Here is a 21,230-nt window from a genome sequence, read left to right as displayed (position 1 = left end):
AAAATGGTGGCCCGAAGCCAATTTGAATACAATTCGCTACGAATTGTATTAAAATTGTGCTTAGAGAGAATTATTTTCACCGGACATTATGTCCGACGAGTTTTGAATTTGTCGGACTTCAACTAATTTTACCGGACAAAGACCGGTAATTACCGGTTAACGGAAACCCTGACTAGTATGAACTACTAGTTCGTATGATCTTACCGTTGTCATTCTTGCACTACTAGTCGATATGCCCTTGATCGGTTTGACAATGGAGATTCTCTCCGCGGTTGTGCAGCTGGAGAACCAGTTGCAGATGCCGTAGGTGAGGATGCTCTCCACTGCGCCGCGGTAGAAGGCCACCAGTATCTCCTGCTTGTTGTGTTCCTTCCTGAGGACTCTCAGGAAGTAGAGCCGCTGTTGTGCCTTCTTGATGGTGGCTGCTGTGTTGTTCTTCCAGGACAGGTCATCCTGTATGTGCACCCCCAGGAATCGGAGGGTTGAGACTCTCTCCACGCTCTCTCCGTCGATGAGCAAGGGCTGGACCTCAGATTTTTTCCTCCTGAAGTCCACGATGATTTCCTGGGTCTTTGACTTGTTCAGCAGCAGGTTGTTAACCTTGCACAGCTTGCTCAGCTGCTCTACCTCATCCCTGTACGCCGCCTCGTCCCCCCCCGAGATGCAGCCCACCACGGTGGTGTCGTCTGCAAACTTTACGATGGAGTTGCTGGGGTGGACGGGGGTGAAGTCGTAGGTGTAGAGGTTGTAGAGGATGGGGCTTAGCACGCAGCCCTGGGGGGACCCAGTGCTGAGTCTGAGGGCTGTGGAGGTGTGGGAGCCCACCCGCACCCTCTGGGGGCGGTCGGACAGGAAGTCCTTGATCCATGCACATATAGAGTGTGATAGTCCCAGGTCTAGTAGTTTGGTCACTAGCCTGTCTGTAAGGATGGTGTTGAAGGCAGAGCTGAAGTCCACAAAGAGCAGTCTCGCGTAGCTGTTTCCCCTCTCCAGGTGGGATAGAGTGGCGTGGAGAGTCGTCGCGATGGCGTCCTCTGTGGACCTGTGGGCTCTGTAGGCGAACTGGTATGGATCCAGGTTGGGCGGGAGGCGTGTGAGTATGTGGGCCCGGACTAGTTTCTCGAAGCACTTCATGATGATTGGTGTGAGTGCCACCGGGCGGTAGTCGTTTAGGCAGCTCACCGTGCTTTTCTTCGGGACTGGGATGATAGTTGAGGTTTTCAGGCAGGGTGGGATGGTGGCCTGGGACAGGGACTGGTTGAAGATGTTGGTGAAAACCTCGGCCAGCTGGTCGGCGCAGTCCCTCAGCACCCGTCCCAGGACGCCATCCGGCCCAGAGGCTTTCCTGGGGTCCACCGCCTTCAGCACGCGTCTCACTTCATGCTCTGTAAGGGTGAGGCTGCTGAGAGCTGGAGAGAGTGGTGTTTGTGTTGTGGTTACCTCCGTTCGCCCCTCGTCGAACCGGGCGTAGAAGGAGTTCAGCTGTTGATTAGGATGCACTGAAGTAGTGACAGTTCATGCAGGATTACCATTGTCTTGACCAATACATAAATCGTTTGCATGGCTTGGACTGGATTTTTGCCACTGAAGGATTTGTGGTCAGGTTGAGTCATTCAGTTTTGTGCATAAGATATGAAGTAAATGGGTCTTTGGGTACTGTTATCTGGTGGATCATGTACCGGTAGGCTGTTTATAGGTTTACCTTGCCTATAAACAGCCTACATGACCCAAATGAACCTTGACATGAACACCCTGTCATTAGTAATCATTAAAGAGCATTTTCTTAGTTGGTACTCTGCAGCGAGATGCAAAAGATAATGTATGAATTCTCTGTACTTAAGCGTACAGATGATGACATAGAGGTACCCTGCCCTTTTAACTTGGCAACATTAGCTCAGAAAAGGCAAGACATGGAAAGCTTCTTCAAGAAGGTCAATGGAGCATCCTGGGATGAAGGGTCAATCAAAATCACAAGTAAGAAACTGTGTTCCTTCTTTGAGGAGAGCCTTAGAGGAATAACTAATAGTCTTAAGGAAATCCTGAAAAAAGATTTCAAGATTGAATTAATTGTCTTAGTGGGAGGTTATGCCTCAAGTAAGATCCTGCAGAGTCACATTAAGAAGAAGTTTGGAAATCAGTGCAAAGTGCTCTGCCCTCTTGATCCCCAGGAGGTCATTGTCAAGGGAGCTGTCCTTTTTGGGGTAAACCCTAAGGTGATGTCAGCACGAGTAAGTGGCCTGACTTATGGGATTGCTGTTTCTGCCATCTTTGATGAATCTGCGCACAAACCTGCAAAGAAGTTCACAAATGAAGACGGAGAGTGGTGTAATGACATATTTGAGAAACTGGTTTATATGGATCAGTCAGTGGGTTGTGATGAAGTCAGGGAGCACAGCTTCTCTCCCATAAAAACAGATCAGACAGGAATGACCTTCACCTTTTACAGCACAGATAGACGCAATCCTAAATCTATCAAGTATGTAGATGAGTGGGGAATAGAACAGATTGGCTCCTTCACTGTTCCGATGCCTGACATCCTTGGGGGCAAGGCCCGCAAAGTCAGGTTAGAAATCAAGTTTGGCTCCACAGAAATGAAAGCCACAGCCACTGACATAACTTCAAATAAAACTGAGAATATCAAACTTGACTTCATGAGAAAATCATAATGTCAAAATTCACATTATGTTTCTAAATTGACAATCTTTCCTTTCCACGAGACTTAATCTACTGAAACACCTTAATGTAGGTACATTCAGTGAGACAACATCATTAGATTTTTGCTTATTATCTTATTGTTTCATACAGTATAATGTTATTGCACTATATGTTATACATTTAGATTTGTTAATTGATTTAATTTACTTACTCCTATATTTCCGATCTTTTAACACAATACATTGCACCTAGATCACTTAGATCGTCTGACCAACGGCTTTTAATTGTCCCACGGTCTAGGCTCAAAACAAAGGGTGGCCGAGCTTTTACTGTTGTCGCTCCAACATTATGGAATCGCCTCCCCCTCACTGTCAGTTTAGCTGGGTCTGTACCACTTTTTTAAAAAACATTTAAAAACCCAATTATTTTATATAAGTTGTTTTCTCGTTTTACTTCTTGATATCTGTATTGATTTTATCATTTTATCATTTGTTTCATTGCTTTTGTGAAGTGCTTGTTTACATTTTATGAATTATACAAATATATTTTATTTGTTGCCTGTTTACTTGCTGTGTTATGCTGTATACTACCAAATGTACTGTGAAGCACTTTGTGACTGCTGTCTTGATAAGTGCTATACAAATAAATAAAAGTAAAGTAAAGCAAAGTACTCTTAATACAGTAAATGTTGTACATAAACATACCAATGTGTTCTTTCCACAGCAAATAACCCACTGTGACACAGTGAAACTTCCCTTTTCCCTTTTCATGTAAATTCTTGTGTCATATATTTTTCAATTGTGCTGTGATGTTGATATTAATTAAACAACATGCATTGTAAATCATTCAGGGTAATAAGATTCTAATCATAAAAATGTTTTGTATTTGACTGTAGTTGGAGTATGAAGTTGCCTGTGATGAAAATATACAATAAACTGACACATACCATGCTCATAGTCTTTCTGTTTCAGTCACCTGACAACACCCAGGGAATCCATCTCTTATGCTAACCCACATGGTATTCACTTACATCAATAGACCAAAAACAAAAAGCAACCATCCCCATAGCATTCACAGTACAGTAACCTAAAACATCTCAAAGGATATAGTTGGGATAGAAGTTGGATTAGTGTTTTTAGCATGTGTTTTAAGCATCCAGTGTATAGTTCCCAAAGAACATTTTTTTTTATATCAATCAAACTTCAGAGAAATGCTTTGTCCTGAATTTGGCAGTACAATATGACTCTAAAGTGAGGTTTGCACCCAATCATCTCTGACAATGGTAAGGGTTTGCTGTAAGGTGTGGACACAGGTGCGGTGCAGAGGAAGAAGCAGGCGGTAGGCAGCGAATGCAAAATAAAAAATATCTTTACTGAGAAAAGGACAAGGGCAGAAATACAAAATATGGACTAACACGAAAACAAAGAAACTGTAAGATCAAGGTCTCAATACTTGCGTTAGGAACAGACTATCTTGACATGGAACACGTCACATGACAAGATACACAGAGCAGACTGAGCAGGGAGTGCAGAGGAGTGAGGGCATCAGTAACACAGGAGAGCAAACACACAGGTGCCCTACATTACATTAGTCCATAATGAGCTGAGACACACAGGTGCCCTACATTAGTCCATAATGAGCTGAGAGTGGAGGGGCTCCATGGGTCGGACATGGACACCTACTTCGAAAACAAGGTTGGTGACATTAGCAGCAACTTTCCCCCTCCTCCTACCAACGCTGCTAACACCCCTTCCAGACTCTCTGCTCGACACTCGGTCCCTGGCTTATCATTTCCCCCCCCCCTTTCCCTGATGAGATTCTCACACTGATCACATCCAAGCGGGCAACCACCTGCCCTCTCGATCCCATCCCCTCCCCTCTTCTCCATTTCCTCCGACATCCTTCCTTACCATACCACCGTAATCAACTCCTCCTCAACTTGTCGATGACCTGAATGGAGACTACTGACACTGTACATACTCTGTGTTTTGTCCCCCGCCCCCACCTGTGGTGTATGTCCCCACCTGTCCTACCCGCTGTACATACCTTATGTTTTGTTGTATTGTTCTTCCCATGTTGGATGTATGTTTATCTTGTAGATAGTACTAGTTATTTGTCTGTATTATCTTGTAGATAGTACTAGTTTTTTGTCTGTCTTACATGTAACGATGAATTGAGTATCAAGGACCCCAATTGAAATAAGCCAGTGGCTTTCTTGGGTTTTTATCCTGTTAGTTGACCTTGTATGTAATATGTACTTTCATGTACCTACTTCTGCAAATCTTCTAATAAAGTTCTCAATCAATCAATCAATCAATCCTTATACACAGGATCTGTCCCGGCTGCCTTCAAAATAGCCAGAGTCAAGCCTGTCCTCAAGAAACACACCCTTGACCTGTCCTCTGTCCACAACTACAGACCAGTATCCCTTCTCTCCTTCCCTTCCAAAACCCTTCAACGTGCTGCATCCAAGCAACTGATTATCTCCGGAAGATGGAACATCTGGACACCAACCAATCCAGCTTCAAGGCTGGGCATTGCACTGAGACTGCTCTCCTTGCTGTCACAGAGGCCCTCCACTCTGCTCAAGCTTCCTCCCTCTCCTCTGTTCTCATTCTCCTGGACCTGTCCGCTGCCTTCGACACAGTCAACCACCAGATCCTTCTCTCCATCCTCTCAGAACTGGGCATCTCTGGCACTGCACTCTCCTGGTTTGCTTCCCACCTGGTGGGTCGCTCCTACCAGGTGACTTGGAGAGAATCGTTGTCTTCTTCATGAACCCTCACCACTGGGGTCCCCCAGGGCTCTGTCCTAGGGCCCCTACTGTTCTCCCTCTATACCAGCGACTGGCAGAGACTATGTCTCCTAAGATTTCTACTTCCCCCCTTGTACTGTATCTCCTGTGTCCATTTCTTTCTTTTTTTAAATAAAAAAGTATTACTTCTTCTATCCCAATGACTGCCAATGGCCCCTGGCCTGAACTAGATTACTCTTTCTGCTACGACTGATGAATTGATGGTTCACTTGCTTAGCCAAATGTATCGATTGTAAGTCGCTTTGGAATAAGGCGTCTGCTAAATGCCAAAAATGTAATGTAAATGTAATTCATCTTCCTCATCAGAGACATCTACAATGTTGAGATATATCAAAGACTTGGAATACGTTCAAATCAGAATTTTCCACTGCAAAGATGAGGATGCTTTTTCTCTACAGCATTCTGTACAGATACCTTAATGCCAATCCTCCACACAACTATGTGTCTTATCAGTAAATTACATTCCTATTTTGAGCAGTGATGATAGTATCTCACAGATCACTAACTGGTACTTAGATAGTGGCATTGACACGACTTCCTTTAGCGAAAACGTCTTGAAGTGCAGTGTGAAAATACTTTATTGTGTGTGCCCTGATGGCCAGTATATTGCATAAACTAGAAAACGTGTTAGTCAGGGAGACACTGTTACGGTGGTGTCAGAGGGGAAGAGGACAACAATGTTGAGGTGCATGCCCAAGGTGTGGAACTTTATAAATAGGTAGAAATATAGCTGGCAACTTTGTACAGGTATTTACAAAACAATAAGCAGGACGATGACAGGACACTGAACATAAAGTGAAATGAGAGCTCTCTGTGGAGGGTCAGCACTAAGGTATCTGTACAGAATGCTGTAGAAAAAAAAATCTTGGGTCACTTGAATAGAATATTACAACAAATGCATCATGTGGTGTATAACAAAACAAACTATTACATCAATTTGGCCCGTTCTACACAACTTTATTATGTCTTGAAAGTAAAACAAGCAGAACAATCTTTATTCGCAAAATTCATCTAAAACCCATTGCAGACTAGATGTGTTGCTAGTTCTGTTGTATAAAAGTGTCTGCTAAATTGTAAAAGATCTTGCTCATATTGGTGGCAGCAGAATGAGTGTGTCATAACTGTCCTTGTGCTTGTTATACATTATCATAACTGTAAATATCAGGTTCAATTGTAACCCTCGGGTCAAGCAATTGGTGATATACGTATATAAGATATACCTGTGGGAGAGAGGTTCTCCCTTTTCACTCATCTCTTTCAGCGCTGTGCCATGGTGTCTGTGCCAGGGCTGTAGACTATTCCATTCTCTTCATCAATGATGAAAGTGGACACATCTGTAATACAGAACATGTTCAAATGAAACCACCTTCAAGCACAAAGCTCTTTTAGACGCCAACTATAGTATTCTTCAGATGAACAGAGGTGTCTTACAAAAAGGTGGCGACGGCACTGGATGAAGCTCTTTCATCATCTTGTCCAGTTTTTTCTTCATGCGTGTGTCATTTTCGGGGGTCAGCACGGGGTAGTCTTTTGGCTGCATAAAACAGTGTTGTGTTTGGAATATAATCAAACTTATAAAGACAAGCTTTGACTTTTGACTTCACACAACCATGTAGTTTTTTTTTTGTGCCAAACACACAACTAGTTGACAATGATTCCACCTTTATCACCAGTGTCTAATGTCTTTTCATAGGCCTAAAGACTACTTCTGTATTACCCGGCAGGATTCGACATTAACAGTTGCCCGATTGCCCGGGGCAAGTACAAAATGTGTGTGGAACTTTATAAATAGGTAGAAATATAGCTGGCAACTTTGTACAGGTATTTACAAAACAATAAGCAGGACGATGACAGGACACTGAACATAAACTGAAATGAGAGCTCTCTGTGGAGGGTCAGCACTAAGTACAGAATGCTGTAGAAAAAAAACCATCCTCATCCATCCAGAAAGACCAGTTTCTCTGGAACATTGCTGGCATACTCCAACCGTTAACTTAAGTGTGACATGTTTAATTTCTTCTTTCTATCACCTACAGATGTGCTTCACTTTATAACATTCCATCTATCCTGATGTTAATAAAGTTGTGTTTCACTGAATTGCCAATAAGTAGGCCAAATATTCAAATTCTAAAGATAAATATTTTCCAGTCTTTGCATCACTGAGATACCGTACTGGTACCGTACAAGGTAGTCATTCCAAACCTATGTGCCACTGTGTAAGAAATATAAAATCACATCTTAGGACACTTGAATAGAATATTACAACAAATGCATGTGATGTATAACAAACAAAAAAAACAATTACATCAATTTGGCCCGTTCTACAGAACTTTATTATGTCTTGAAAGTAAAACAAGCAGAACAATCTTTAATCGCAAAATTAATCTAAAACCCATTGCAGACTATAGATGTGTGATTAAAAGTGCCTGTAACATGACATCATTCACAATGGTGGGATTAACTGGCCTGATGCTTTGTTTCTAATAATACATATAAAGGCCAATGCACACGGCGTGCGATTTTGTCGCACACTTCGGTGGTGTGAATTGAGAATTGAATGTTGTCGTGCGACAAAATCGCACGCCGTGTGCATTGGCCTTAAGATTAAATCCATTCATAGGGCATGCTCTCTCTCATCCGTCCGTCCTGTCAATCTCAGAAATGCCCTAAAAACATAGTTTAGATTAAATCCATTCATTAATTCAACTGAAGATACTGCAGGGTGATGTGTTTATAATGATAGTAATTCACATCATTTTCATTGTGATGAGGTAGGACATTTGGACTTTCCTGCTGATCTAAAGCTTTACTGGCTTCTGTTCAACTGCATTTTGAGAGGTGTGGGATCTGTGTTGACAATGCTCTCTGTTTGGCAGGATCACAACAAGGCAATTCCTTGTTTCTGTTGGACTCCCAGGAGGTCTCCTTCACACTTTTTTTCTCTTGGCAGGGGCCAACATAGGCCCTGTGGTTTCACTCTTGCCCCTCTTTCTCTTCCCAGGGCTGGGTTCAAAGAGGATCTGAACCTTAGTCTTTGAGGGCAAGTTGAGCAAAAGAGGCCTTTGTGGGTTGTTAACTGGAGAAAAGTAGTCCTCAAACGCTCCATCATCTTCATTGGGACAGGAAGAAGCATTCACTGAGCCACTTGAGAGAGCAAAGGACCGTGCGGACAGATAGGGCTTACACACCGGCAGTTCCGAACGCCGGTTCGCGTTCGCGTGCCGAAACCTCTGAACGTTGGCGCTGTCTGGCGAACGATACACTGGTATGAACGCGGGCTCTTTCGTCAGACAGCGCCAACGTTCGGAGGTTTCGGCACGCGAACGCGAACCGGCGTTCGGAACTGCCGGTGTGAAAGAGGCCAGAGATGCAGAAATACTACAAGCATCTTTATTTGTGGTTGATTTACTTTCTATGGGGGACTGCACTGTATGTTTTTTGTTGACTGATGGTAATCCTTTTGCTTTGTTACTTCTGCTTGATCGTCTTGAGTTTCCTGGAACAGCCATGTCAAAGGTAAACACACTCTTGCTACCATCAGGACTCTCTGAAGAAATTTGTTTCTTGACTCCAGCTCTTTTGATTTTGGTCAACCTTGGCTTTTTGTCTTGTTTTATGCCTTCGTCTTCAGCTGATAAAGCAGGGAAAGGAATTGGATCTAATGATTTTGGTCTCGACACATCACTGCAAGGTGACAACCACTGGTCGTTCTTGTGCAGGGATTTTCCAGGACAGTTGTCACTAGTGTCTTCTTGTTGCTTCTTTCCATCTTTCTTCTTTGAGCAAGGCTGAGCACCAACATATGGGTCATCAGAATCCGTATCTGCATGGACAAAATATGAGAATAAGTGAAGTAATATAGGTTAATTCTAACCAGTCATTTTAATCAATCATCAAACTCATCTCCCATTAGGTAAGTATTACAGATTAGACCAAGAACAATCCAAAGCAGAGAATCAACAAAGGATTCCCAAGTCCTTACCCAGCTGGGAGATGTGTGATGGTGTATTCCCAAGAGAAGGCTCGAGTTCAGGTGATAATCTGGACTCTGCCATCTCTGAAGGTGTTTTTTATTGGTTTTTATAAAAACGCAACACCGTGTATACAATCAATTAATCAAACAATCAGACATTTAAGACATTTCATTCAACAACAACCAACATTAAACTAACTAAAGTGCTCAGTGTTCAGTGTATTGTCCAGTGTAGTGTAATGTTCAGTGTTCAGTGTTCAGTGTCCAGGTTCCAGTGTCGGTAGGAGGCAGGGGTAAAAAACCTGTTCGCTGTGCATCCGGGAAAAAAATTCCCCTGCAGCCCTCTAGTTGTAGAGCGACTACTATCCAGTTTGCCCACCAGTGCAAAGCCGTGGCTCCCCCACCTCCCTCCCCCGAGGGACCCCACACACCCGACTCACCCGACCCGCCCCACCACCGGCGCATCCGGCCCAGCCCACCAGGCTCAGACTCCTGTAGCCCTTCACGAGGCTAGCCGGACCAGGCGCCCCAGCGGCGGAGCAGATCGAGCACGCAGGCCGACCGGAGGCCCCTGAGGAGAGGCCCAGAGAGCTCGGCGCATGGCAGGCAAGCAGAGGCGAAAAACCTGTACACAGCTTATCCAGGGAAAAAGCTCCATCTCTGAAGCTGAGAGAATGCATTGATTAGAGTCACAGCAAGCAAACAGATTTCAACCCCAGCACGGTGAGCAGCAGCAGCAACAGCAGCACCACGGGCTGGGACCAGCTCAGCAAAACCAACCTGTACATCCGCGGGTTGCCCCCGGCAACCACCGACCTGGATCTAGTCAAACTCTGCCAGCCGTATGGCAAGATCGTATCGGCTAAGGCCATCCTTGATAAGACAACAAATAAATGTAAAGGCTATGGGTTTGTGGACTTTGACAGTCCAGCAGCAGCCCTGAAGGCAGTCCATGCCCTGAAGACGAGTGGAATACAAGCTCAGATGGCTAAGCAGCAGGAGCAGGACCCTACCAACCTCTACATCTCCAACCTGCCCCTGTCAGTGGACGAGCAGGAGCTGGAGAGCCTGCTGAGGCCCTTCGGCCAGGTCATCTCCACCCGCGTCCTCAGGGACTACAGTGGGAACAGCAGAGGGGTGGGCTTCGCCAGGATGGAGTCCACAGAGAAGTGCAACGCAGTGATCGCCCACTTCAATGGGAAGTTTATCAAGATGGTGCCAGGAACTTTGGCGCCCCCTGAGCCCCTGCTCTGTAAGTTTGCTGATGGTCAGAGGAAGAGGCACAGTCACAGTCCGTTTGTCCCCAACGGACGGACATGGCCCAGGGAGGCGGAGCTGCGACTGGGTGGGATGACTCTGGCCTATGATCCATCCTCAGCCGCTATGCAGAATGGGTATTACGCGTCTCCGTACACCCTGACTAACAGGATGATGGCTCAGACGGCCATGTCTCCTTATATGTCTCCTGTCTCCACCTACCAGGTGCAGAATCATTCTTGGATGGCCCATCAGCCTTACATTATGCAACACCCGGCAGCTGTGATGTCGCCCTCTGTGGACCACACCATCTCAATGCAGCCTACCGCCATGATGACACAGCAGATGGGCCATCTCTCACTGGGGAACAGCGGCGCGTACATTCCTGCTAACACAGCCATGCAAGGAGCCTACATCCCCCAGTATTCCCACATGCAGGCTGCTGCTGAAAACGGCACGCAGCAGCAGGTGGATTCGTCCAACAATTCCTCTCCATATAGTCAACAAAGCAAGTAATGAGCAGATGACCTCAGTGAGCCCTAATGGATGCTGTGGGCGATGACAGATGATGTCACATTGAGGGCAGTCTCAGCCGCTGTTGATGGACCAGACCCGGGACCCTCTTTTGCAGCTTCAACCAAACATCTGTGGAAGACGGAGTCAACAGAAACTACTACGGCGGAGGATGGAAAAAGGTGTAAATGGACTAAACGAATTATTCCCAAAAAAGAAAGATACAGAAAAATAGGTAGACGAAAGACGTGTATTTTCTACCAAGGATTCTCAAGTTGATGCAATGGGACACGTAGGCCTACCGCGTGATGTGATATTGAAAATGCATGCGATTGAAAGTTTGTTTTTTTCTATAAAAGATTTCAATGATTTTTACAGGTAGTTTATTAGTCAGATATATGAAAAAAAATATGTTGCTTGCAATGAGTGTTAATTTGGTGAGATGTTACTGGTTTTATTTTGGTCTTAAGCAACCAACCTGTACATCCGCGGGTTGCCCCCGGCAACCACCGACCTGGATCTAGTCAAACTCTGCCAGCCGTATGGCAAGATCGTATCGGCTAAGGCCATCCTTGATAAGACAACAAATAAATGTAAAGGCTATGGGTTTGTGGACTTTGACAGTCCAGCAGCAGCCCTGAAGGCAGTCCATGCCCTGAAGACGAGTGGAATAGTGAGTCCGTCGAGGTCGCCAGCTTGTAAGGTAACGTCTCTATGACCATATAAGGACAGACAGCAAGGTAACGTCTCTATGACCATAATATTATATTATAAGGACAGAAGACTTCCGACAGGGCCGTTTTGAGCAGCGCCGGTATCTCCACATTGGTGAAAACGCAGAAATATCCATCTCACAGCCCAGCTACCATGTCTGAAGCCAAGTCCACAGAGTCCCTGGGTTCACAGCAGGGTCCAGAGATGGTGGCAGTGAAGTTGGAGGACTGCAGTCAACCACTGGAACATAATGTGTTAGTGAAAGAGGAAGAAGAAGAAATGATGGTGGCTGGAAGAGAGGAAGAGGAGGAAAAAGCTATGATGGTGAAAGAAGAAATAGAAGAGGAAGTGGAGGAGAAAGATTGCCCCCGGCAACCACCGACCTGGATCTAGTCAAACTCTGCCAGCCGTATGGCAAGATCGTATCGGCTAAGGCCATCCTTGATAAGACAACAAATAAATGTAAAGGCTATGGGTTTGTGGACTTTGACAGTCCAGCAGCAGCCCTGAAGGCAGTCCATGCCCTGAAGACGAGTGGAATACAAGCTCAGATGGCTAAGCAGCAGGAGCAGGACCCTACCAACCTCTACATCTCCAACCTGCCCCTGTCAGTGGACGAGCAGGAGCTGGAGAGCCTGCTGAGGCCCTTCGGCCAGGTCATCTCCACCCGCGTCCTCAGGGACTACAGTGGGAACAGCAGAGGGGTGGGCTTCGCCAGGATGGAGTCCACAGAGAAGTGCAACGCAGTGATCTCCCACTTCAATGGGAAGTTTATCAAGATGGTGCCAGGAACTTTGGCGCCCCCTGAGCCCCTGCTCTGTAAGTTTGCTGATGGTCAGAGGAAGAGGCACAGTCACAGTCCGTTTGTCCCCAACGGACGGACATGGCCCAGGGAGGCGGAGCTGCGACTGGGTGGGATGACTCTGGCCTATGATCCATCCTCAGCCGCTATGCAGAATGGGTATTACGCGTCTCCGTACACCCTGACTAACAGGATGATGGCTCAGACGGCCATGTCTCCTTATATGTCTCCTGTCTCCACCTACCAGGTGCAGAATCATTCTTGGATGGCCCATCAGCCTTACATTATGCAACACCCGGCAGCTGTGATGTCGCCCTCTGTGGACCACACCATGTCAATGCAGCCTACCGCCATGATGACACAGCAGATGGGCCATCTCTCACTGGGGAACAGCGGCGCGTACATTCCTGCTAACACAGCCATGCAAGGAGCCTACATCCCCCAGTATTCCCACATGCAGGCTGCTGCTGAAAACGGCACGCAGCAGCAGGTGGATTCGTCCAACAATTCCTCTCCATATAGTCAACAAAGCAAGTAATGAGCAGATGACCTCAGTGAGCCCTAATGGATGCTGTGGGCGATGACAGATGATGTCACATTGAGGGCAGTCTCAGCCGCTGTTGATGGACCAGACCCGGGACCCTCTTTTGCAGCTTCAACCAAACATCTGTGGAAGACGGAGTCAACAGAAACTACTACGGCGGAGGATGGAAAAAGGTGTAAATGGACTAAACGAATTATTCCCAAAAAAGAAAGATACAGAAAAATAGGTAGACGAAAGACGTGTATTTTCTACCAAGGATTCTCAAGTTGATGCAATGGGACACGTAGGCCTACCGCGTGATGTGATATTGAAAATGCATGCGATTGAAAGTTTGTTTTTTTCTATAAAAGATTTCAATGATTTTTACAGGTAGTTTATTAGTCAGATATATGAAAAAAAATATGTTGCTTGCAATGAGTGTTCATTTGGTGAGATGTTACTGGTTTTATTTTGGTCTTAAGCAACCAACCTGTACATCCGCGGGTTGCCCCCGGCAACCACCGACCTGGATCTAGTCAAACTCTGCCAGCCGTATGGCAAGATCGTATCGGCTAAGGCCATCCTTGATAAGACAACAAATAAATGTAAAGGCTATGGGTTTGTGGACTTTGACAGTCCAGCAGCAGCCCTGAAGGCAGTCCATGCCCTGAAGACGAGTGGAATAGTGAGTCCGTCGAGGTCGCCAGCTTGTAAGGTAACGTCTCTATGACCATATAAGGACAGACAGCAAGGTAACGTCTCTATGACCATAATATTATATTATAAGGACAGAAGACTTCCCACAGGGCCGTTTTGAGCAACGCCGGTATCTCCACATTGGTGAAAACGCAGAAATATCCATCTCACAGCCCAGCTACCATGTCTGAAGCCAAGTCCACAGAGTCCCTGGGTTCACAGCAGGGTCCAGAGATGGTGGCAGTGAAGTTGGAGGACTGCAGTCAACCTTTAACAGTTAGTGCCAGCCTTGATATAGCACTTGGATGTTGTCTAGATAATGGGGCCTTGTCAATTATGGTTTGGCTCATTTAACCCTACTAACTGTTCCTCAACATAATCATTAAGTGTCCCAGTGAACTCTCCATTTTGCCATGTTGAAAGTGCAATTTTTCCAGTTTAGAAAAACAACCATAAACATTTGATGACAGGACTTGAAATAGGAAATGCAAAATCATAACATTGCAATCTGAAATATTAAACCTGTTTAGTGCTGTAACAGTATATCTGCATGAGCACACTGCCCCCAGGAGTAGATAGAATGACTAATAATTAACTAATAAAAGCAATGGCCTGTGGAAAATCTAATGTCCACACACCTATCCTGTAAACAACCTTGGGTAACATGCCTTAAAATGCTGAGTTTTCATGATGCCCAACGTTTTATTTTCATCTTGTGGGTGACTCCAACCATGCCAATCTGCCCATGGTTGCCATAGCTGGTGAATGATTTATGATACCAGGATTTTATATAAATACGGATCACTTTGGGGTTAAAAGGGGGAGCCATGGAGTGGTGGTTATAGCTTTGGCCGAGGGAGCAGCTGTTCCAGTTGTGCCAGAGACTGTATGTGAGGCCAACCCCAGATGGACTTCATTCACAGCAGTGAGGTGTTGGTGATCCAGCATCTCCAGCACAACTACAGGGACTACCATGACTTCCTCAACTTCATGTCATCTGTGGGAGACCCTCATAACATTTTTTCTGTCTATTTCCCTCTCTGGTTCCAGCTCAGCCATTTTGTCGGCACTAAGATGATATGGGTTGCAGTTATCGGAGACTGGTTCAACCTAATTTTCAAATGGTAAACCTGTAATTAGTTGGATTAGAGGTTAGAGAGAGGGAGAGATAGATAGATAGAGAGAATGTGAATTATGTTTATGCGTACAATTTGGAATACGGTAGCTGTTAAAGTGATCTGTATGACAATTGCATGAATCCTTTGATCCAATGCCCAGCATCAATCATTTATTTGAATGTCATTTGAATGCCACTCATTTGTTTTTGTTTTTAATGTTCAACTGACTCCATCTTGTTTTCAGGATTCTGTTTGGTCACCGGCCTTACTGGTGGGTGCAGGAAACTCACTATTACCAGAATCACTCACTCCCTCACCTGGAACAGTTTCACATCACCTGTGAGACAGGACCAGGTCAGTGGCAGTGTGTTTGTAGCATAATGACAATAATTTCCATACTGTTATTGCACAGACACTGCTGTCAATCTAATGTACTGCAGCTAGCTAGTGATATATCAATATATCAATAATATATCAATAGTTTTAACCTGAGACAGAAATGAACATGATATAACGATTATATCTGAATTTCTTCAACACGTCTGTATAATAGTTGGCAAAAAGCAAAACTGCTTTATGTATTTGTTGTGTCAGTCAGGCAGGAAACCTAAAGAGTCACCAGAGAATACACACAGGAGAGAAGCCATTCTGCTGCTCCCAGTGTGGGCAGAGTTTCAGTGAGGCAGGACACCTAAAGACACACCAGAGAATACACACAGGAGAGAAGCCATTCTACTGCTCCCAGTGTGGGAAGAGTTTCAGACACGCAGACGTTCTAAAGAGTCATCAGAGAATACACACAGGAGAGAAGCCATTCTGCTGCTCCCAGTGTGGGCTGAGTTTCAGTGGGGCAGGAAACCTAAAGACACACCAGAGAATACATACAGGAGAGAAGCCATATCACTGCTCCCAGTGTGGGCAGAGTTTCAGTGGGGCAGGAAACCTAAAGACACACCAGAGAATACACACAGGAGAGAAGCCATTCTTCTGCTCCCAGTGTGGGAAGAGTTTCAGTCATGCAGGATCCCTAAAGAAACACCAGAGAACACACACACACTAGTTAACACGACTGCTCCCAGTGTGGGAGGTGTATAAAGGAGGCAGGAGCCCTAAAGAAGAAGGGGGGGGGGGGTCTTCTGGCTGCACCATCATCTACTGTATGTACATGTGCTTGTTGATCGGATCAGGGAGAAGGTTGTGTCATAACATTAGCCTTTTCTAGATTATTTTCTCTCAATTTCTCCCGTCCTCTCCTCCTACCCTCCCTTCCTCTCCCTCCTTCCTCCTCCCACCCTCTCCCCCCTTCCTCTCCTCCCTTCTTCTCATCTCCTCCTCTCCTCCCTTCCTCTCCCCCCTTCCTCTCCTCTCTTCCTCTCCCCCTTCCTCTCCTCCCTTCCTCTCATCTTCTCCCCTCCTCTCCCTCCTGGAGAGTGAAGGAGGAATCGAGGTCGTAGGAGTTGAGATGTCCTTGTCCCCTCCTGCGTCATGTCACCGCCCCTTCCACCCAGATGTGGCCTTGGTGTTTAGAAGCCAAGTGTGACTGAATACTGGTATGTTGTTAAGTTTGCAATAAATCCTCCTAACGTTTCAGCTGGAAGACTGAGATGTTGTACATCATATCACATTAAGATATACATCCTATCACTTCTCAGTTTTCTATTAGATCAGCTTATTTTCTGGACATACGCATGGAGGTGTTGAAGTAGGTTATTTAAGGTCTATATGGAGGTGTTGAAGTAGCTTATTTAAGGTCTATATGGAGGTGTTGAAGTAGGTTATTTAAGGTATATATGGAGGTGTTGAAGTAGCTTATTTAAGGTCTATATGGAGGTGTTGAAGTAGCTTATTTAAGGTCTATATGAAGGTGTTGAAGTAGCTTATTTAAGGTCTATATATGGAGGTGTTGTTGAATGCACTCACTGCAATGTAAGTTGCTTTGGATGAAAGTGTTTGCATATATTATTATTATTATTATTATTATTATTATTATTATTATTATTATTATTATTATTATTATAGTAAAAACGAAGACAGATTCATCCATGTATTTATAGTAACTTGTGGTCTTTGTTCACAGAACAGGAAGGTTGTGTCCTCTAATGGATTCTGTATTTGACCTCATTAGAAATATTGTAATAACCAACACATGGTCCTCAGTGTTAGGAGTTAAGTGTAGGAGTAGGGTTGGAGTATCGGACTGTTTAGTGGTCACAGATATCATGGCTTTTAACGGGATGGTTCAACCTATTTTCATGATTAGATAAAAATGAATCTTATTTCACTATTGTCCTCATAGTGAAATCCTATCCAGGAAACATTCTTGTGGTGAAGGAAGTGCAATTGCAGGTGCAAATTACTGAGTGGCAGACATTGTATATACTTCTGATTTGTTTTTACCTGTTATTTCTGCAATTTCAAGGTTTGGTTTTATTGTATTTTTGATTATATTTTCTGTTTCATATTTCAAAGTTTGCTTTCATTATTCATATTATTTCATATTGCCTATCCAATATATGTTTTTTGGTTGAAATAGTATTGTGTGATGTCTGTCTTTCTAAAATTACAGTTAAATGAAGCTTGATTCTTGAGTCTATGGATAAACATTTTGGGATGCATATTGTAATTCTGTATATTCTTCGGATGGTACTGAGATGAGGAGGTACTGCAAGAGGTGCAAGGACGCTGGCAAAGACAGGGTCAAGACACCTGTATACTGCAGGAAGGGCCAGGTCCCTCTGTGCCTCACATTAAAAAGGAGCTGTTTTGAAGAGTGGCATGTTGCACTATAGGAACTGTTTTGAGGAGAGTTAGTGCAAAATAAATGCAGGTGCAAATGACTGAGTGGCAGACATTGTATATACTTCTGATGTGTTTTTACCTGTTATTTCTGCAATTTCAAGGTTTGTTTTCATTGCATGTTTGATTATATTTTCTGTTTAATATTTCAATGTTTGCTTTCATTGTAATTCTGTATATTCTCACTTTGACAATAAATCTGAGCCAGCTCCACCACAAGGCTCCTGAGGGCAGTAGGGATCAGAGGACAGGCCCAACGGAAGGCAATCAGAGAACTGTCCACTGCAGCAGAACGGAGCAGTCACTGGCTGTGGCTGAAACGTAGGGACCCAACATGGGCTCCCAAATGACCACGTGGTGCCACTGTGCGACACATACCCAGGCCTGATCAGCCTGTGGTGGGCCAACCTCGGCAGAGGGTGTCTTGTGATAACTGGCCGAAACACCCAATGAGGTCGGGGACCACAACTGAAGATGTGTCGTACTGGTGGCACCACGTGATCATTGCCAAATTCCACTCCACCCAAGAGGACATCTCCAACTCCACTCAATTGTTGTGCTGAATATTTAGGGATTTTAACAACCAGTCCTATTAAGAATCCTGTCAACTGAGCAATATGTTTATGAAGATGTTATGATGTCTAATGCTTGTATGACAGCGAAGCTGTGTTTGTTTGTACAGGTAGTCCATCTGGTCATGCCATGGGTTCCTCATGTGTGTGGTATGTGATGATCACCTCAGCCCTCAACTTAACCAGATCCCCCAGTGACACCTCAATACAGGGCTGCCAGAGGTAACTATTAGCAATCTGTTATATTGCCTTGTAAAAAAAAGTTGTGCATCTTTATAATGTCATAATTGCCTCAATTCCCCCATCCTTTTAGGTTCCGTCTTGTATGGCCCTTTTTGTGGATGACCTTCTGGGTCATCCAAGTTAGTGTTTGCATCTCCAGGGTGTTTATCGCCACACACTTCCCTCACCAGGTCATCCTTGGTGTTTTAGCAGGTAAGACCAAAAATGAGTTTGCAAATAATAGTAGACATTGCTACTATACTACCAGTGTTACACTTGTATCTTTTTTTAAATTCTATTCTCAGGTATGCTGGTTGCTGAGGCATTTGAGCATATTCCCTCAATCCACACAGCAAGTTTAAAAGTCTACCTTCAAACTAGCCTCTTTATGTTCTCCTTCGCCGTCAGCTTTTACTTGCTCCTAAAAATGATAGACATTGACTTATTGTGGTCGATACCGAAAGCCAAAAAATGGTGTGCCAATCCTGACTGGATCCACCTCGACACTACGCCCTTCGCAGGTCTGGTGAGGAACCTAGGAGCCTTGTTTGGACTGGGCCTGGCCATCAACTCTCAGATGTTCATACAGGGCTGCAAGGGGAAGAACAGCTACAAGACCAGTTTCAAACTAATGTGTGTGACAGCCACTCTGACCTCTCTGCAGCTCTATGATTTTATTAAAGTCCCCACCCACACAGAGCTCTTGTTCTATACGCTCTCCTTCTGTAAGAGTGCAGCAGTGCCTCTCAGTGTGGTTGCCATCGTCCCCTACTGTGTTCACTTGTTGATAGGGAACGAGGATGAGGAGAGGAAATTGGATTAGATGTTTGTACTGGTTGCTGTGACGTACAGCATAGAATACACATTAGTACTGTAGATTGGCTGACCTGTACTGTACTGTATATCCATTTCTTTATGTGGTGCTGTAGTTGATTGTTGATAAGCTCATCTATATTTCATGTTAGTCAATGTGTATGTAGTTCATTGCACATTTGTTACATTACATGTACAATGTGAAACAAGAGAAGGATATTGTTCCATGAATATGTATGAAAGTCAATTGTAAATAAAATGTGTTCTAGTACTGTACTTCTGTGTAAATAAACCTCTAATGAATGTTCTTCCTTGAGAAAGGGCTTCTAATAAAAACACTATTATCAAATATCCCTTGAGAAGTCTTGAATTGCTCTATCAGTAGTTGGTTCTGGGTGAGTGTTTTCTTAAATAATGATGTATCTTGTAGACCATTTGTGAATGAATAGGTAAATATGTAATTGCCGGGCTTATAGTATAATATTCTTCTGCCAACCGAAAACACTGTTACTTTCTTCACTCCCACCTATATTAAAGATTGCACTCCTTTGCAGTGTCCTGGATAATCCTAATTTCACAAACCTTACTGGGGTCAAATTTAAAAAGTGAGTTTCTATTAATAGAAATATCTGGTAAATGTCTATCTTGGACTAGAAACTCTTCACTGTATACGCTGTTGGATCATTTTGGCATACTCTACTTTTAAAAAGGGATGCATTTGTAATGGCAGGAAAGTATCTTTAACATTACTTATGAAATACAGTACATTGCATTCACAGCACAATATCCTTTCCAGGATCTTTATAGAATCCATGTAAATTAGTCCTCACCTCATGCCCATATCATGTTGGCATGTAGCCAGTGAATGTACCAAAGAGTGACATTGTTCATATGAATATGCATAGTTGATTGATTGAGTTGTTCCTCTTAGTGAACACTTTGTTGTTTAATGTCACATTCAAGTCATTATCTATGAATCACTCAGTTTATACAAGGCAATTCGGATGTTGACCTACAGATACTGTGTTGATACTGTCACGGCCAGGCTCATGACCATGACAAAAGACGGGAGACACACACGATCTTAAAGTAATGAAAATAAATGTTTTATTATAAACTAAATGAGGCTAATAACAATAATAAGATGAGGTGTGGTAGTCAGTAAATCAGTGGTGTAATGTGAGTGTAGTGGAAAGTGGTGAGGTGAGTGTTGCATGGTGTGAAACAAGGAACAAACAAATAAGAAAATAATGGTGCCTAGAAGGAGGCCTCCATACTGAGGCCTGCATGGGTCTCTTATGCCCTGGATCCTGGAACCAGGTGGGGCACAATCAGCTGTCCACCAGCTGACCTGTATTCTACTGATTAGTAACCCTGTCCAGCAGGAGGCCTCTCTGCAGACAGGGAAACAGATATTAGTACAGGCCAGGACAATATATGGGGCCAGGGCCGTCACAATACTATCTTATACTCTTGGAATATGTATGTTTTCGTGTATGTCACTTTACATGACATATCCCCCAACATCTGTTGTTGTTGATGATACAATATAACTGTCCGCTCGTCTAGTCATGCCTGTAGAGACATCTGTGATCATTCAGTCTGTTGTTATGGCTCAGTGCTGATGGTAGAGGGAAATGGAGGGTTCAGCAGAGAGTCACATTACTCATAAATCAGCAGCAGGATTCAGTATACAGTATACCTATTCATCACACATGTAAGTGTGCCACAGGTATGCATGTAGACCTACTGCATAGTGTA

General features: G+C 44.2%; 4 protein-coding genes across 4 annotated transcripts; all 4 read left to right on the top strand.

The window, feature by feature from the left end:
- Positions 1 to 1,910: 1,910 nt before the first annotated feature.
- LOC308164679 (heat shock 70 kDa protein 12A-like) lies at positions 1,911 to 2,666 on the top strand (the record flags this gene model as incomplete). The annotated part of the gene is made up of 1 exon (XM_080550752.1): positions 1,911 to 2,666. The coding sequence occupies one exon, from the start codon at positions 1,911 to 1,913 to the stop codon at positions 2,664 to 2,666; it is 756 nt and encodes a 251-aa protein (XP_080406878.1).
- A 1,659-nt stretch (positions 2,667 to 4,325) lies between these two features.
- On the top strand, positions 4,326 to 11,216 carry LOC308164678 (RNA-binding motif, single-stranded-interacting protein 1-like; the record flags this gene model as incomplete). Its single annotated transcript, XM_080550751.1, has 2 exons — positions 4,326 to 4,349; positions 10,131 to 11,216. The coding sequence occupies 2 exons, from the start codon at positions 4,326 to 4,328 to the stop codon at positions 11,214 to 11,216; spliced, it is 1,110 nt and encodes a 369-aa protein (XP_080406877.1).
- Positions 11,217 to 11,223: 7 nt separating this feature from the next.
- Positions 11,224 to 13,267, top strand: LOC308164677 (RNA-binding motif, single-stranded-interacting protein 1-like; the record flags this gene model as incomplete). Its single annotated transcript, XM_080550750.1, has 3 exons — positions 11,224 to 11,251; positions 11,684 to 11,878; positions 12,429 to 13,267. 3 exons carry the CDS (start codon positions 11,224 to 11,226, stop codon positions 13,265 to 13,267), a joined length of 1,062 nt encoding a protein of 353 aa, XP_080406876.1.
- A 1,587-nt stretch (positions 13,268 to 14,854) lies between these two features.
- On the top strand, positions 14,855 to 19,479 carry LOC308164700 (glucose-6-phosphatase 2-like; the record flags this gene model as incomplete). The annotated part of the gene is made up of 5 exons (XM_080550764.1): positions 14,855 to 15,072; positions 15,311 to 15,424; positions 18,549 to 18,656; positions 18,748 to 18,869; positions 18,962 to 19,479. 5 exons carry the CDS (start codon positions 14,855 to 14,857, stop codon positions 19,477 to 19,479), a joined length of 1,080 nt encoding a protein of 359 aa, XP_080406890.1.
- Positions 19,480 to 21,230: the final 1,751 nt, after the last annotated feature.

The sequence above is a fragment of the Nansenia antarctica genome (genome assembly GCF_963989245.1).
Source record: "Nansenia antarctica genome assembly, contig: SUPER_8_unloc_1, whole genome shotgun sequence".
NCBI lineage: Eukaryota > Metazoa > Chordata > Actinopteri > Argentiniformes > Microstomatidae > Nansenia > Nansenia antarctica.
This window is presented reverse-complemented; position numbering and strand designations above follow the sequence as displayed.